This window comes from Schistocerca nitens, chromosome 8 (assembly GCF_023898315.1).
Source record: "Schistocerca nitens isolate TAMUIC-IGC-003100 chromosome 8, iqSchNite1.1, whole genome shotgun sequence".
Classification (NCBI taxonomy): domain Eukaryota; kingdom Metazoa; phylum Arthropoda; class Insecta; order Orthoptera; family Acrididae; genus Schistocerca; species Schistocerca nitens.
Genome location: NC_064621.1, coordinates 25,739,510 through 25,757,084, shown reverse-complemented (window position 1 = coordinate 25,757,084; position 17,575 = coordinate 25,739,510). Strand labels below are relative to the sequence as shown.

General features: G+C 44.4%; 1 protein-coding gene across 1 annotated transcript in view; it reads right to left on the bottom strand.

Annotated features, from left to right (window-relative positions):
* Positions 1 to 7,941, bottom strand: part of LOC126198860 (myrosinase 1-like) — a 61,326-nt gene extending 53,385 nt beyond the window's left edge. The window contains exons 1-2 of the mRNA XM_049935455.1: positions 7,780 to 7,941; positions 3,180 to 3,310 (exon numbers count right to left, since the gene is read on the bottom strand). Of these exons, the coding sequence (XP_049791412.1) occupies positions 3,180 to 3,310; positions 7,780 to 7,918 (270 nt within the window). The 5' untranslated portion in view covers positions 7,919 to 7,941. The remainder of the gene's footprint in view (positions 1 to 3,179; positions 3,311 to 7,779) is intronic.
* Between the last annotated feature and the right edge of the window lie 9,634 nt (positions 7,942 to 17,575).

Below are 17,575 nucleotides of genomic sequence, written 5' to 3'. Positions count from 1 at the left end.
TGCCATATATTGCAAATGTTTCCGTGATGATAGAGTATTAATAAAACAAAGTTAAAGCGATCCTTCCACCGACATAAAATCCTCAGCGCTTCTGAGGCTGGTCAAAAAAGAGCTGTATATTTCAGGTGTTTATAGGATTCTATGAATGTGCGTGAATCGTATATAGGGCAAACGACGTGGACTGTTCAAGGGCGCATCGTGAAACACCAGCGAGATACTGGCCTCCTCCAATGCAGCAAATCTGCAATCGCCGAAATCTGTACTTCTGATCATTACATGAAACACAATGAAACAAAAATTGTGGTCCGTACTTCAGACTACTAGAGCTCCTTCGTCAATGAATCGCCGGGCGCAGTGGACGCGCGGTTTGAGGTGCCATGTCACGGACTGCGCGGGTGTGTCTGTGTGTTGTTCTGTTATTAGTTTACGTAGTGCGTAATTCTAGTGACTCATGACCTCACCAGTTTGGTCCCTTAGGAATTCACACACATTTGAACATTTTTTCTTCAATGAAGCAATGGAAATGAAATTGTCTGAGGCCGGAATGAATCGTGACGACAGTTTCCAGTTAGATACTGCATGGAATTCTGGCACTGTGTGTGGTGGTGGATGTGATATCGATGATACGAGCTTGTAACACAACTTCGTGGGCTAGCAAATTTTTATTTTTCCATGTAATTTTCTATTAATCAGAGTTTGTGTTTAAGTGTACTAACGTTTGTATGGTGAAATGAAATGTTCCCTCATTGTAAATTTAAGTAAATACCAGTTGTAAGTAGACACGCTGGCTTAGTCAAGGCGATACGATCTTGTCAGACAGTACAGAGAGCTGCCAGTTTTGGCAGTTGCATTATCGCTGGATACGAAGCGCATCAGGAGTTCAGTTTTTTTCTTTCTTTTTTTTTTTTTTTTGAGAAATTGTCGTAAAGCAGTGGTGCTAAACTATGTAATGGCTCGGCGTGCATTTGTTGTGTACGGTCGGAGTATATGGCATTAAATGGGCACAGTATAATTACTTCAAGAGGATGCAAATTAACTCGAGGAGTACTGTGGTCCAAATTTTATTTGTTACGGACCTACAAGAAGAGGAGTCTGTGCCACACATTTTCAACGAACAATGCCTTACATTGCACCGATGACACCTCAACCTGAAGGAAGGTCGAACTAATTGCTTGGTCGGATTTGTTTGTTAGGCAGCGTCGTAGTTCATTTTGTGTTTGAATAATAACGAGTCATACCAAAGTGTTGACCTTCATCTTTATCCGTCCTATCCATTACTGATGATTCTAGAGACTCCTAATGATTTGTTATTTTATTAAAGGAATAACAGTAATTGAAATTTCAATAATTTACAAAATAGTAGTAATCGCAAGTGCTTCAGTCTAGTCAACAATAATTTGAAAATTCGGTAAAATATTTTTTTTTGTTTTTTCATTTTTACGCAACTGCAACCAGAAATGTGCGTTAATGTCTTGAGTTAATAATAGTAATATCTGCACAAAGTGTTTAGCAGAAATTATTAATGAATAGTATTAAAAGCTGAAATTACAAGAAACCAGTGAGTCAGTGAAATCATATTATGAACTTTGCCGTTCCTTTGCAATCGAAAGTTTGACTTTACAAATTACTTAACTGTAACTCACAGGAAAGTTATTATTGAATGATGCTACATCGTTACGATAAATTTTAAGTAAATGATAGCATTCAGTAATAAGTACACATAAATAACTTTTGAGTAAAATTAAAGACAGTAAGCATTACAGTGTGTAACGTCACAAAAATTTTACATTTACGTAACTGTTTACTAGTGATGAGATTTTGTTGGTCTTTGGTTATTACTAATTGATTTCCATTAGTTGCTACCTAACTGAAAGGTATTTGTTCAGTGTGATGTATCCATCTGAAATCACGCTAGAGACATATTCAGCATTTTAGTACTGTTTTTCGCGTTGTAAAAAAAACCAAGCATTCTTACGTAAGTCTTTCTCCATTAACAGACAGTGATCACAATGACAGTAACTTTGCTCACGCAGTGAACTACCGAGCGAGGTGGCGCAGTGGTTAGCACACTGGACTCGCATTCGGGAGGACGACGGTTCAATCCCGTCTCCAGCCATCCTGATTTAGGTTTTCCGTGATTTCCCTAAATCGTTTCAGGCAAATGCCGGGATGGTTCCTTTGAAAGGGCACGGCCGATTTCCTTCCCAATCCTACCCTAAACCGAGCTTGCGCTCCGTCTCTAATGACCTCGTTGTCGATGGGACGTTAAACACTAACCACCACCACCACCACCACCACCGCAGTGAACTGTAGACCGTTGATTTTCCTTAATTCGTTAACTAAACTCATAACATTTTCCAAATTTAACTGTCTACTGTAATTCCATGCACCCAAATTTTATATTCTTTCAATCTTAACTGAGTTTTTAGTTCTTATCGCCATTGCTGCAAGTACAGAGCATTAGCGACTGGGTAATAACTGCACATGCAGTTCACGGACTTCATTTAGCAACAGGGAACTCTAGGCACTCGGTCCATTTAAATCCTCATTAGTCGGAAGTGCAGTGGGTTGTTATAAGCTCACGCCATGGAGTAGCGCTCTGGCATGTAGCAGCAGCATAGGTCTCAAGCAACGCATGCGCAGTGACAACTGGACACACCACGCATGCGTTGGCAGTGCTTTAAACAAGGGAACTCTGTGTACTTTTTCGCGGTATATACCTGAAGATGGCCAGAAAACTATGCTCCGAAATATCGCAGCAGGTAGTTACAGACAACAGGCAGTTCACTCGAGACCATACGGAACGATCTATACGGCGGGAATGTTTTAAATTTCACAACAATTATAGGTTGATGATCAGAATCTTTCGGAATTAGGTCTGAAGCCCCTCTAATACACAAGTTTAACATGATTATGGGTCAGAGCTTTGGTTCCCTTTGATGAGAATGTTTCAGTCTATTTCGATGATATGTTTTGCTTACGATATGTTTAGAGTTGTTCATATTCACCAGCTACTATGTGACAAGTAAGTCATTTAGTTATGAGGGAGTGAAATCCATGATATCGTATTCCGAAAGGAAATAAAAGTATACTGAAAGCGAATATCACATTGCGGTCACTAATATTAACAAGACTTGCAAATCGCATATTTCGATTACATACTCCTACATAATACTCACGTTTATATCCTTCAGCATCTGCACGTCTTCCTTATACTTGTGGTAAGAATCGCAAGCGACGTCCCCTGTGCTGTTTAGGCCGAGTAGCGGATAGTTATGGTAAAAATGGTCCTGGATGCTTTCTCCTTTACCTACAAAGACATAAAAATTGTACTTCTGGGCAAATTCATAAAGTAGCTGCACTGATAAGCCAAATCATTATGAGCACGTTCCACCGATAGATTAAACGCCTGGCCGTGCGGTTCTAAGCGCGTCAGTTTGGAACCGCGTGACCGCTACGGTCGCAGGTTCGAATCCTGCCTCGGGCATGGATGTGTGTGATGTCCTTAGGTTAGTTAGGTTTAAGTAGTTCTAAGTTCTAGGGGACTGATGACCTCAGTAGTTAAGTCCCATAGTGCTCAGAGCCATTTGAACCATTTTTTGATTAAACGCCACTTGGTGGCGTTGTGGACACGTGATCCAGCGAGGCACGTATGTAAGCGGAGCAGAGGACAGTTGGGAATCGTTCTGGAGACGATACAGAGTGCAAACCTGAAAACCGATTGACGTACACGGTGTGTTCCAGGTCCGCAAGGACTGCCTATGTGAAACTCCAAACTCAAATGCCGTCTCGTTTCGAATTGGGCATCCTTGAAGTTTCAACAACAGCTGTGTAGAAGGCCAAAGTAATAACAATGTAACAACACGTGTCTGTCACTTGTCGGAAAACGGCGGTGGAGCATCAAGGCAGCATCGTGTTTTGTATTAACTTAGAATTTGTAAATTTGTGGTAAGATATTATGGGTCGAAACTGCTTAGGTCATCGGTCCCCAAGCTTACACACTACTTAATCTAACTTAAACTAACGCTAAGGTCAACACACACGCCCATGCCCGAGGGAGGACTCGAACCTCCGACGGGAGAAGCCGCGCGGACCGTGACAAGACGCCCCTGACCGCGCGGCTAGCCCGTGTGGGGTATTTACTTAGACAAATCAGCCAGTGGAACGTCTGATATGATGAAGTGTGTTTATGGTAGTGATTGTTTAAGTCGCTCAAATGTTTTTCGGTAAGGAGGACATCAAGGACGCGCCACGAGTATCAAAGCCGCGAACAAGTCGCACGAACGAAAATGTCCAAAACAATTGCCGAAATAATTGCATCTGCACTCGTCGATGAGCTGTCAATAATATCGAAAACTATTGCGCGCGGAATTTTAATCGAGGATTTATGCAGTTAGGGCTGCATGCACTTCCGGGCATTGAAAAACGTGGCAGCGTCGAACACTGCAAAGCCCTGTTACACAATGACACTAAATGGATGGTAACTGACGTCAAACCTCGTGCAAAGTGGCAGAGTGCAGCGTGGTCAATACCATAGAATCCGAAACCAAGGAATCTGCACTTGCAGAAGATTTGAGTCATGACAACGCTAAGACTTTCCTTCGAAAGGAAAGGAATCATTCAGAAGGTCCTTACATCAGAAGGGCTAACCGTTAAACCTGAGTACTATCTCGGCAGCCTCCATCATCTGTGGACGAGAATTAGGGGAATTCGATCCAAATACCGAGAGGCAGGGTCCTGCTCGCTCGTCCACAACGACGCACCAGCCCACAAAGCGAAGATCGTGCACTAGTTTTGGCTAGAAACGGATTGGAGTCCTGAACTGAACCAACCGGCGTATTCGCCGGATTTGGCCCGAGCTCACTTCTGGTTCTTTCCCGAGATTGAAGTTAGAAATGAAAGGACACCGTTACAGCGCAACTGACGACATATAAGTAATGTGTACTGCAGCGCTATGGTCGAGACGACGTAAAAAAGTAGCTGACAGATGCAGTGGGCTGGGCGCTGCGGCTTCACGCGCCTACGTCAACCAGTCACGTAACGCGATTCTGTAAACGACTCAGTGTTTCCGCAGTTCTATAGAAGGCTATTGTCTCTCCCACCGCTGAAATCTGGCAACAGTGTTACTATCTGCCATGGATCTTCTTACACTGTCTCGACTATAAATGCAATTCCAAAAAATGACTACTGTGACTGTTTCAAAACACTTTTCAGCTTTTTTTTTTCATTCAGATACAGCAATGTCGTGAACATAATCCGTGAATTTTATTTTTCACAGCCGCAGTCCTAACGGCTCTGGGACACACTGTGTAAGCGGCTTTCGCAAAGCGCAGATTGTCATAGTCTGGCACTTGGTGACGCGCATCTCGGAAACGCTGAAACTTGACTGCTGTCTATCATCGTGCGTATCTACTATGGAAAGTGGTAAGGGCCGTGAAACCGCCAGTGGACAAGATAGGGGGTTTCCACACCTCATCCTAGACATGGAGGTCGACTCTAGAAAGCGGGTTAGTTGGCGATCTGTGGCAAGTCTGACGACAAAGTACAATGTTAGCTCAAGAATAAGTGTTTCAGAGAAAACCATTTAGTGCACAGTGTTGAACAAGCAGCTCTGCAAGAGACGTCCGCTATGTATTCCCATTGACTGTGGGTCAATAGAAACGTGAAACCTGGTCACGTGATTCGTTAATCTCGATGCACCAGGTTGCTGATTCTGCCTGCAAAAAGCTACTCAAAACATGCTCAGTGCCATAGGGTCAGACCTATGGGGGCAGTATTATGGTATGGGAGACATACACCTGGGCTTCAATTGGACCTGAGGTATTAATCGAAGGCGTCGTGGCAGTTGTGGAGGACGTGAACATTACTGCGGAACACCTGCATCCTACACGCTTGGTGTCTTCTCCAACAGTGATGCCAACTTTCAGAAGGATAACTGTCCTTGTACAAGGCCAAAGTAGCGTTACATGGTTTGAGAAGCGTGACAGCGAACTCACGTTGAAGACACGTCCACAAAATTCGCCTAATGTGAACTCAGTGGAATACATCCCGGACGCTACCGGGCTCCAGTTAAGTGCCCACAAACCACTTGTCCGTTAGCCAGCCGGGGTGGCCGAGCGGTTCTAGGCGCTACAGTCTAGAACCGCGTGACCGCTACGGTCGCAGGTTCGAACCCTGCCACGGGCATGGATCTGTGTGATGTCATTAGGTTAGTTACGTTTAAGTAGTTCTAAGTTCTAGGGGACTGATGACCTCAGAAGTTAAGTCCCATAGTGCTCAGAGCAATTTGAACCACTTATCCGTTATTTATCGGGTTTCCGTGATCTATGCGTAGATCTGGTGCTAAGTACCTTTGTAAACCTACTACGGACTTGTCGAATCTATGAGACGCATAATCGCTACTGTATTGCGTTCCGAATGTGGGTCAACATGCTTCCAAGCAGGTGGCCATAATGTTTTGGCCCGTCAATGCATTTCACCGTAGCATAAAATAAACTAACGAGGAGAGCAGACAAATGCTATAACCCGATTTCCCGGACACTTTGCACATTGGAAGAGGAGGTCAAATAAGCGAACACCTGTCTCAGCTTATCCCTGGATATTCGACCATTTCTGAGAAAACAACTGTCTAAATTTTCGTTTTAATTTAGGTGCCTTTTGGCATTTGATTAGCTCAGCCTAATTGGTGGCGCAGTGGCTAGCCATACACCTTATCACGTTTTGCGTCCCGTGTTCGAAACCCAGTTATTGTTTTCATTTATTTTCATTTATTTTACTTTCATTTATCCACCGGTTTTTGTAGGAGGTTACTACACGAATTTTTCCGATCAAGTTAGGTGATATGAGAGAGCTATATTAACTGTAAAATTGCAACTGAAATTCACAACAAGCGTCATACATTTTTATACAACATATGTATATACGGTATTTTCAGGGGTTTCAGTCTTCTTAAATTCTCATATTCTTATAATAGTCGTTAATTCTTCTATTGTATTGTTACGTTTATTCTCCACGGAGATTTGGTGCATTCCCTTACATGATACTGAAAACATTTGAAACATGGATATTCCCGACACCCCAACCATCGCGCTTAGGCACGTGTGTCACAGTGACAGTTCTTCCTATGAAACTATCTCGGGAAAAGAACGTCGTCAACATCATTACTGAAGATTTCAAGCGTTGGCAATAATTTCACGACGAGCCACGCGTAATGGATCACTTTTCCGAAAACTGACGCTTGCCCTGAGTATGATTCAAGATACACTACAGGCATTTTACCGAAAACAATTTCAAAAAGTTTTTCCGTTCATATATTAATTCATTCACCAGATATAACATTAGCAGACGAATAATGACAATGTTATTCCAGTATACATTGGAAAACATTCATGTAGTAATTTCTACAAACGTGGGGAGAAATATGAAAAATAAAAATAATACAAGGGTTTTGAATACGGGACGCAAAAGTGACAGCCCGCAACTATAGCCACTGTACCACCACTTTAGATGAACTGTTTATTCACTAAGAGGCATACGAAATACTTTGAAAACTTTGACCGTCGGTTTTCTCGGTAAAGATAGAATACTTGTGCATAAGCCTCTGCTACATATGTTCGCTTATTTTGACTCGTCTTCCACTGCGCGAAGTTTCTGGGAAATCGGGTTATGGCACTTGCCGTGTTCTCCTCGTGAGCAGTGTTATTGGCGTAAATATTAAGCCTAAGATCTCCTACAGATCTCGAATACAAAGACTACTTCTGTTATTTTCTGCTGACTCACCATCCTCGTTCCAGGCCCCTTCTATCTGATAGGCAGCCGTGGCGGCGCCCAACATGAAACCGTCAGGGAATCGTGTAGTGGCGGTCTGTGCCAAACCAGTGGCCAACACGGCCGAGAGAGCGACCACCAGACTCAACATTGTTCCACACCAGTGACCATGTCGCACTTAGAAACAGTTATAATATATACCTCGCCTGTGTTTTAATTTAATAAACATGTTACGCAACAATACTCCACGTGATGTTATCTATTATCATTGAATGTTTCATAAGAGTAAAGTCATTAACGAGATAAGCTACAAACAAGTACGTAGATATGCCGCAGTTACAAGAGAGAAGTGGGTATTATCAGTGGAGATGGTGTATATTGGCAGGAAGTCGTTCATATGGAGCACCGCTTTCCTGCTTACTGTTTCAGAAGTGTTGATGGCTCAAGTCGTGCTAATGAGTCAGCAGATAATGCTTATTAGCCGTTTCCTTTATACGAGAGCTTTGATACGGTAGCGTTCGACGGTTGCTACCAGACTGTCGGCAGTGTAATTGATTTTCCATAAGATACGGCTGATGCTGAACACAAGGTGTTCTTGTATCGCGATGTATCAGTATCTGCGGAGCCATCTAGAGATAAGCAATTATCGCCGAATTCTGTCTTATATTCGTAGGCACTTATAACCTCCGTGCCGTTAGACTAATTGTTCGCCGTCTCTTTCCCCCTTGTCCTAAAGCGGGATGAGTACGGATCGCTAAACTGAATTTAAATGTCTCATACGAGAGTATGTTGCAACATACTTCTCCTTTATAAACTAATCCACAGTATCCTACATTCCACCGTCCTTAACTAAACTTTCTGATTACGAATTTAATTAAACCTTGGACCATTTTGCGTGAATAAGCACTATTTAAGAAAACTTTCTTATGATCCGGAGACGAATTATTTCTCGCGGCCGACCCGTACAACCGTTTACTACGACAGCACACTAACAACGATTCATCCTCCAGACTACCATTGCATGCTTCACTAAACACAGGGCAAGCAACGCCATTGTTGAGGCCACACGTGTGGCCGTACTTATTCTCACAGCTTGCCAGCACTATTCCCTGCAAGTCTTGTAGGCACAAATGAATAATACGATGAACTGAGACAATAGCAGCTTTGTAAACTGGAGTACGTATCAGAGCCTCAAATCCGCAGAGGGGTGATATTTTCCCCTTATTCTTATTTCATCTTCCTCGCACCATAACGGTGGAGGGTGGTCTGCAACCGGTACAAATTCCGTTCTTCAGCCCGCATCTCGTGGTCTCGCTTCCCACGCCCGGGTTCCCGGGTTCGATTCCCGGCGGGGTCAGGGATTTTCTCTGCCTCGTGATGGCTGGGTGTTGTGTGCTGTCCTTAGGTTAGTTAGGTTTAAGTAGTTCTAAGTTCTAGGGGACTTATGACCACAGCAGTTGAGTCCCATAGTGCTCAGAGCCATTTCAACCATTTCCGTTCTTCAGCCAAGAGTTTTACAGAATATGAATTGAGACAAAATATTTATGTATGCAAACTTTAAAACATTTTTTAAAAATCTTATAAAGAAAAGACTGTATGATACTATTGTACAAAATATAGCTGTTTTCTTCATTTAAAAATATAAAAAAGAAATAAAACTCTGACAGATAAAAACAGAAGCTTGAAATTTTGAACATGGCTCTGAGACAGCAGCCGTACAAGAATATCGTTTGTATAACACAGCCAACCGGTTGCAGCAAGATTTTACTTTCACCTGAGTTCGACGCCTACTATGGGCGCCTTCATCAGAAAATCCAAAAAATTACACGTAGTAACAGATGAACATATTTTCGGGCAAAATGCTCCCGTCGTATAGAATACTTCATAATAAAATATTTTTTATGAAGTATTTTGCATGACGAGAGCGGTTCATCTGTTACTACATATAACTGTCTGGATTTTCTGATGATAGCTATAACAGGTGTCAAAACGAGGTTAAACTAAAATCTTGCTGCTACCAGTTGGCTGTATTATACAAATCATAAAATCATTGTCTACATATACGACATCTTTCTGAAATATGTCATGTTTTCCGCTACTTATTATCTGTTTCTTGTTCTAAAAGAGAAACGTTATTCTTCAGTAAATGAATTTCTCGCGAATCGTAAATAAACAGTTCTATAGTCTGTTCTTTCATACCTCTTGTGATCTTAAGAAACGTATACAATGATAGATTTCGTCTCTTCTTTTTCTCATTGCTACAATTTGTTGCGTTTGATATGCTCCCTTTTGTGCAAATAATTAGATTTTCCCTGAGACATTTAAGTCTTATATTTATTACGATAATGCTGGAAGCTGAAGAAATGAATTAAGTTAGTAGCTGGTGCAAGGCTGACGGCCATAGTGCTGCGGTGGTGTAAAGGTCAGCATTTATATCCAGTAAGGAAGAGGACCCGGGTTCGTGTCCGGGTCCGCCACAAATTTTAGTTCATTTCTTGCAGGTTTAGCGTATGAAAGTTAGGATAACAAATTAACTGTGTAAATACAACCCTAGAAATAAGTCACAGTTTGGGCTCTGAATTAGTAGAAGTACAGAATAAATCATATTAAAATTTATGAATGTGATACTTGACGCTTTTGAGAAGGACGCGTATTTTACACTCTCGTTCTTAGATGTGTCCAACGCTTTTGATATTGTTGTGGGCGTTTGAAGCTGACTGATAGCTTGGAAATGAGACTGCAACGGGTGAATACCTTGAGAGTTAATGACATGGCTTAAGTACTCAAGTTCAGTCTTGAATAATACACACTTATCCTTATCACACTTAAGGCCAGCTTTTAAAAGCACTTGAAACAGAGCGCGAAGATTAGACAAATGTCCTTCGGCGGTACGACCCGACACCACGATATCCTCGATATAGTTGGCACAACACGGCACTGTAGCTGTAAACTGTTCAAGGTATCGTTGAAATATTGCAGGAGAAGATGCACTACCGAATGGTAGTCTCAAAAATTTAAACAAACCCATGTGCGTACGGCACACTGCGGGCACGGAAAAAGCGTGGTTGAGCATTTTCCTTCAATGTGACACGTGCAAGGAAATTATTGGGCAGACCTAAACCTTCACTAAACAAATCTGCAAATTCGTCGCACAACGACGTAACACTATGTTCAAAACTCACTGAGTTCACTTGCAAAACCTGATTGTGGATAGACAGATTGAAAATATTAAATAAGCCCATACCAAAAATGTTTGCACGCGACTTAGAACGGACAATATGAAACAGAACAGACTTGGTCACCTGAGATCTGTAGCAGGCAAAACACAAGAACCAAAAGTTTTAATCTCGTCTCCACTGTATGTAGTGAGTACAGATATGTACAATAATTGAGCAGTGAGACGGTAGCGCCTGCGTCCAGCTGAAGTAGAACAGCTTTATCACAAACGGTTAGGCAAATGTACAATTTTTTAGTACTATGGCACACTGCAGAGACACTGGAAATGAGTGGCAACTTAACGTCATTGTCCTGTGAGCGTGTGGACACGTTACTGGAGTCTGAAACACTGTGCGAAACACATGCGGTGTGTTTTGGGAAATTGCGGTAGCTCCACGTCTACATCTTGGTCGGCCTCGAACATTCGTGGGCACCTGCGCTCGGGGACCACGTTCACAGTTCGCACTAACACTGTAGGCTGTGAACCGGGCAAAGGTGTCGGTGCCTTTTACAATGTTAATCTGGTTACACGACTTACGTTGTGTTTTTACGGGGAATGTGAGCATGCGGCGTCGACCTAGAAGCCTTCAAGCAGACCGTGGCAATATGGCCCAGTTTGCCACATGTTAAGCAAGTCTCATTGCGACAAGGACAATTAGTGGGAGAAGGAGCATTAAAGCATCGAGGACAATAGTTATTTTTGTTCCTACTGTGGGAACTGAAATCGCCGAGGCGAGCGGGTCTCCGTAGCACGTGAGAGCCGTTTACGTCTAGGGGCGGCGGCCGTTGGGGAAATATACCGGGCCGTGCGCCGAGGCTGTTTCTTGGTCGTAGCAGCGCCGGAATTGAAAACATCGCCGACTGCGCAAACACCGTGCGGTGCGAAAGTATCATTCACCAAATCCGCGGAATCTTGTGCCTCAAGAATTTGCACAACTAGCATTAACGTAGGGTCGGTGTGACGCAGAATTTGGTCGCGAAGTTTCGCACTTTGAGTGTTTTGCGTGACGGCGTCACGAATCATGCTATCGTTGTAATACTCTCCACACGAGCACAGAAATTGCACTCGCGTGTCAACCCCTGGAGCTGAGCGATTTACTGTTTGAGAGTCTGATTGGATGCTTTGCCACAGCGAAAAAATTTAAACCGAGCTGCCGCAACATGCATGCGGGCAGTATAATGGGCGTCAAGGGCCTGCAAATTGTCTGTGTGAGGGACTTGATCCGGAGTAGTGATAGGGAAGAGCTTCGCGATGACGCGAAACACTTCCGTACCTGCCGTCGCCAGAAAATAGTGGGCGAGCACTGAGCCTCGTATTCCGTATGCAGTGGTAGGGGCGGCATACTGGCAGCGCCACTCACAGCGCCACTCATCCCACTGTTCGAGCCGCTCGTCGAACGCCCGGAGCCGGCCGCTGTGGCCGAGCGGTTCTAGGCGCTTCAGTCCGGAACCACGCGGCTTCTACGGTCGCAGGTTCGAATCCTGCCTCGGGCATCGATGTGTGTCATGTCCTTGGGATAGGTTTACGTAGTTTAAGTCTAGGGAACTGCTGACCTCAGATGTTGTCCCATAGGGCTTAGAGCCATTTGAACCATTTGATTTGAACGCCCGGAACGGCGAGACCGATGCAGGCAAGGCGTCGACGACAGGGGCAGCGGTTGGCCCGGCGGAATGCGGGATCGTGGTCGCTGCGCGCACCGATACGGTTTGCGTCAGCTGAGTCGTCTGCTCCAGCTGAAACCGACAGAATTGGCTGCGGGGGCGCATGCGCAGCAAGCGGCACATTTGGTATTGCCTGCATAGCAGCCGTGGTAACAGCAAGCAAAGGCATACCAAATATACAAAAGTGGCAAAAAATAGAACACTAGAACACAAGCAAACACTGAGTATAGCTGGAAAGACCGAAAAACACATTTGCTCAAATGTATACGAAGTAATGCATAAAAAAGGCACTTTTAAAAAGTCACAGTCAAACAAAGGACACACCAACAAAACCCAAGCACGAGTAAAGGGGAAACGTTCAGAAAATACTTTTGGCACACACAAAAACATTGGCTGGGAAACCTTGGCATATGTAATATGGCTTGATTACATATAATTGGAAGCATCTCATACAAGAAGGACCAGCTTCAGAGCCAGGCTCGTCGCGATTTGATGGCTCTCGATCTTCCACCATAATCGAGTCCATCAACATGAGGTGGCAAATATGAGGTAACCAAGGTGGTGGAAACGTAGGTTCTACCATGCCAAGACTGCTTGATAGCTACAACAGGAAACCACAATTAATTAGCAGGAGTACAAAATAAGGAAGTATTTATTACTTTTCTGTAGTCCATGATTAGTTGGTTGACAATTATATAAGTCGCTACTAGACTAAGCGTCTGTAGAATGACATAATTTACAAGTCACAAATCTTGCAGTGACGAATTAATCTCTCGTAATCTTGAATGTCGAATCCGGTGAATTTGAAGAGTAACTTGGAATGGAGCTACAAAGACTTGATGGCAGCAATGACTGAGCTTCAGACGATCGCGCTGGCTACGAACTGTAGACTGCCACAACTGCACTACTCCCCTGCTGCAGATGAAGTGCCCTGACGGCGCCTCGCGGCGAGCATAAGAACTGCCGCTGGCTGTGTACTCTTTGGCTAGCACAGCCGTTCTTCTGTTCCGTTTATCGAGAGAATCGCATCCGGCAGATCGATCTCTCAGGCGGCGGTGTGGTCGTATAACTGACGACATCACAGTTACCAAGTTAACAGCGGCGTTACAGGTGTACGTATAGACTTAGAAAAGCCTTCGTATGTTGCCATCGGCGGCTGTCGCGGCCAGGTAACTTACATAGTTGAACCTCGTACCTGTTCGATCTGCCATTCAACAGAACATCTGCGGATGTACTGCACACGTCGACGTCCAGTTCAGCTTCCACGGGAACGTCCTGCAGACGGTAGTGAAAGGCTTGTTCCATTATTGAGTGAGGTAGCCGGTAACGCCAGTTCAGGTGGAATGCAGTGACAAAGACATTCCTGGTAGCACGGACGGCACTTGAGCCCCGCCATCCGCGCCGGGACAGTTACCGCTGGATACCGACGATGCGCCGACCTCCTCTGAAACTCAGCCGTGTGAGGCGCACGAGCAGGTGGAGATCAGTTTGCCTGAACCACCCTTACCGCCAGAGACTGCAGCAGAAACGAAGCAAGGACGTCGAAGGAGAAGGGAAGGGAATAGCGGCAAAGAGGAAAAATCGGATGATTTGATAACCGTGTCCGTGTCAAAAAGTGGCAGCGATATTGAACCTCAGTCTTCTCGCTCAGTGTGCTGCGAGAACACCGCGAGGCAGGAACGCATTCGTGGACAAACCAAACACCTGAAGGCACTACCGAGCGCCGGGAGGGAACAGAGCAGCGTAACGGCCAAGAGGGAGAGCGAGCAGAGCAGCGACAGCAGAGCTCTCGCCGGAACTCGCTGACGTCAGTCGCAGCCCCGATCAACACCACCTAGACTACAGGCCTGCGCGCCCACTTGTGACGTCACATACTGATGGCCGGGTCTCTATCGGAACGCTCCTGTTAAGCACTCTGGAGCTATAAGAACTTCACGAGTTTTAGAGCTGAGAACGCATAGGGATTCTCGTGCTACATGGCCCTGCAATGAAAGTATGGAAATTTATATCATTGCGTAAAATAACTGAACAAAACTGCCCTATGATATTTCAAGATGTAAAATTATTTTGACGATTTGCCTTAAATACGCGTTTCTAGGCTCGAATACAAACTGTAATTTTAAATTCTGTCTTTTACCTCAGGAGCTATGTTTTCTTGCAGTAAAAAATCAGCAATATGCAATAACAAGCAGACGTTTTCGGTTTTAAATAAAGCAGCTGGAGCTGCTACAGAATTTAAGAATATGTTTCCCTGGTTATTTTCGTAAATTTTCCTCTCCACTTCAAAATTTGCTGATCTCTCACGAAACTCAGATCATTCGATGAAATGTAGCACCTGACGTAATGTTTAATAAATAAAAAAAAACGAAAAAATGTTTTATTTCCCTGTTTCTCCAGAACTTTATAACCTTAAACATGAAAAGACTGTTTCTCCCGTATCCTTGACTGAAATTCGTGTCACAGAGTGCTGTTAATTTAATCACTGCACTTACATCGAAATTCTGCTTTCTATACTGCTTAATCTGTCGAACACTGAATTCATTAAAGCAATTTTCTAACGTAGTTTACTCAAATTGAAACTATTTCCGAATAGCTGTATATGTAAAACTGAACAAAATCATTCTGTAGCTCTTCCATATAAAAGTACTGGAAACTCAATAATCTGGTAGGAATGATAAGGAATACTAAACATTTCCGAGTCACACTAATTAATATAACTATTCTGTGTGACAATAGTTGCTTCATATTAACCTCGCAGCAATGGTCCAGAATTAAGAAACAAATTATACTGGTACATGATACATAACTGCTTTTAAAAACAATTGACAAATGTGGTGCAATGAAAACAAATAACACGATATAAATTTTTTGTCATTTACTTACCCTTGAATGATGCGTAGACACGAATTCCTGTCTCGGAATAGCTGCAATCCAGCGATTTCTCAACTTCACACATTTGGGAAATCGAAACATGTGCACTTTCATGCCATTTTGGGATTTATAATTTCCCTGGCATAAGGGAACGCAACACTTGTATGCCATACTTCGAAGAACTGTAGGGGTGGCCAAGCGGTTAAAGGCGCTACAGTCTGGAACCGCGCGACCGCTACGGTCGCAGGTTCGAATCCTGCCTCGGGCATGGATGTGTGTGATGTCGTAAGGTTACTTAGGGTTTAAGTAGTTCTAAGTTCTAGGGGACTGACGACCTTAGAAGTTAAGTCCCATAGTGCTCAGAGCCATTTGAACCATTTTGAAGAACTGTAGGCGAATACTTTATGAAATATATATCACTTTCACGTGGCACACACTTTCAACACGCCATCAGGACTGCCGACTACAGATAAGATGGCCAACAGATTGTGACGTCACGTGCCAATACGGCCACGCTGACAGGCTCAGCCGGCGGTGGCGGGCAGAGCGGCGAGCTCACCGCGCACCCCCTCCCCCTCCCCAACCACACAACAAGGCAGCAGTGAGCCGCGGGGGCGGCTGGGCGAGGGGGTGCAGCAGCAGCGGCTCTCGCGCGTGACAATGTCACTCCCTGATACGTTATGGCACTGGCGTATCGCCTCATACTGCAGACGTTGAAAAACGAGCTCGGTTTGAAGCTGTCGACGACGATGATCCCAATAACTCGCCGTATGTGCCGCCATCTGCGATAGCCAAACTTACAATATTACCACACTTAAAATCAATAGAGTTCAAAGTGCGGTGAACGTTCGTTCGCCAACTGATGTCTTGTATGGTACCAGCGTTGACATTGCCCTGCTGCAGGAGGTAATCACTGCCTTAGAAGTGCCCGGTTATGTACTTATTGATAACGTCGATATCCTGGATGCTGAAATATCAGCATATCAGCGCACACTCTGCTGCAGAGTGAAAATCTCACTCTGGATGATGTTGGCACTGACATACTTTTGCGCGACGCTATACCCTTTGCGGACGTGCAGCAGCTGCCCAGTGGTCGTGGCATTTCTTCTCGAGTGAATGGTGTGCAGATTGTTAACGTGTACGCCCTCTCAGTTAGCAGCCATAAGAGACAAAGTTCAACGTTTTATACACTACTGGCCATTAGAACTGCTGCACCACGAAGATGACGTGCTACAGACGCGAAATTTAACCGACATTAAGAAGATGCTGCGTTAAGCAAATGATTATCTTTTCAGAGCATTCACACAAGTTTGCCGCCGGTGGTGACACCTACAAAGTGCTGACATGACCAAAGTTTCCAACCGATTTCTCATACAGAAACAGCAGTTGACCGGCGTTGCCTGGTGAAACGTTGTTGTGATGCCTCGTGTAAGGAGGACAAATGCGTACCATCACGTTTCCGACTTTGATAAAGGTCGGATTGTAGCCTATCGCGATTGCGGTTTATCGTATCGCGACATTGCTGCTCGCGTTGGTCGAGATCCAATAACTGTTTGCAGAATATGGAATCGGTGGGTTCAGGAGGGTAATACGGGACGCCGTACTGGATCCCTACGGCCTTGTATCACTAGCAGTCGAGATGACAGGCATCTTATCCGCATAGCTGTAACGGAACGTGCAGCCACGTCTCGATCTCTCAGTCAACAGACGGGATTGTTTGCAAGACAACAACCATCTGCACGAACAGTTCGACGACGTTAGCAGCAGCATGGACTATTGGCTCGGAGACCATGGCTGCGGTTACCCTGTCGCTGCGTCACAGACAGGAGCGCCTTCGATGGTGTCCTCAACGACGAACCTGGGTGGACGAATGGCAAAACGTCATTTTTTCGGATGAATCCAGGTTCTGTTTACAGCATCGTGATGGTCGCATCCGTGTTTGGCGACATCGCGATGAACGCACATTGGAAGCGTGTATTCGTCATCGCTTTACTGGCGTATAACCCGGCGTGATGGCATGGGGTGCCATTGGTTACACGTCTCGGTCACCTCTTGTTCG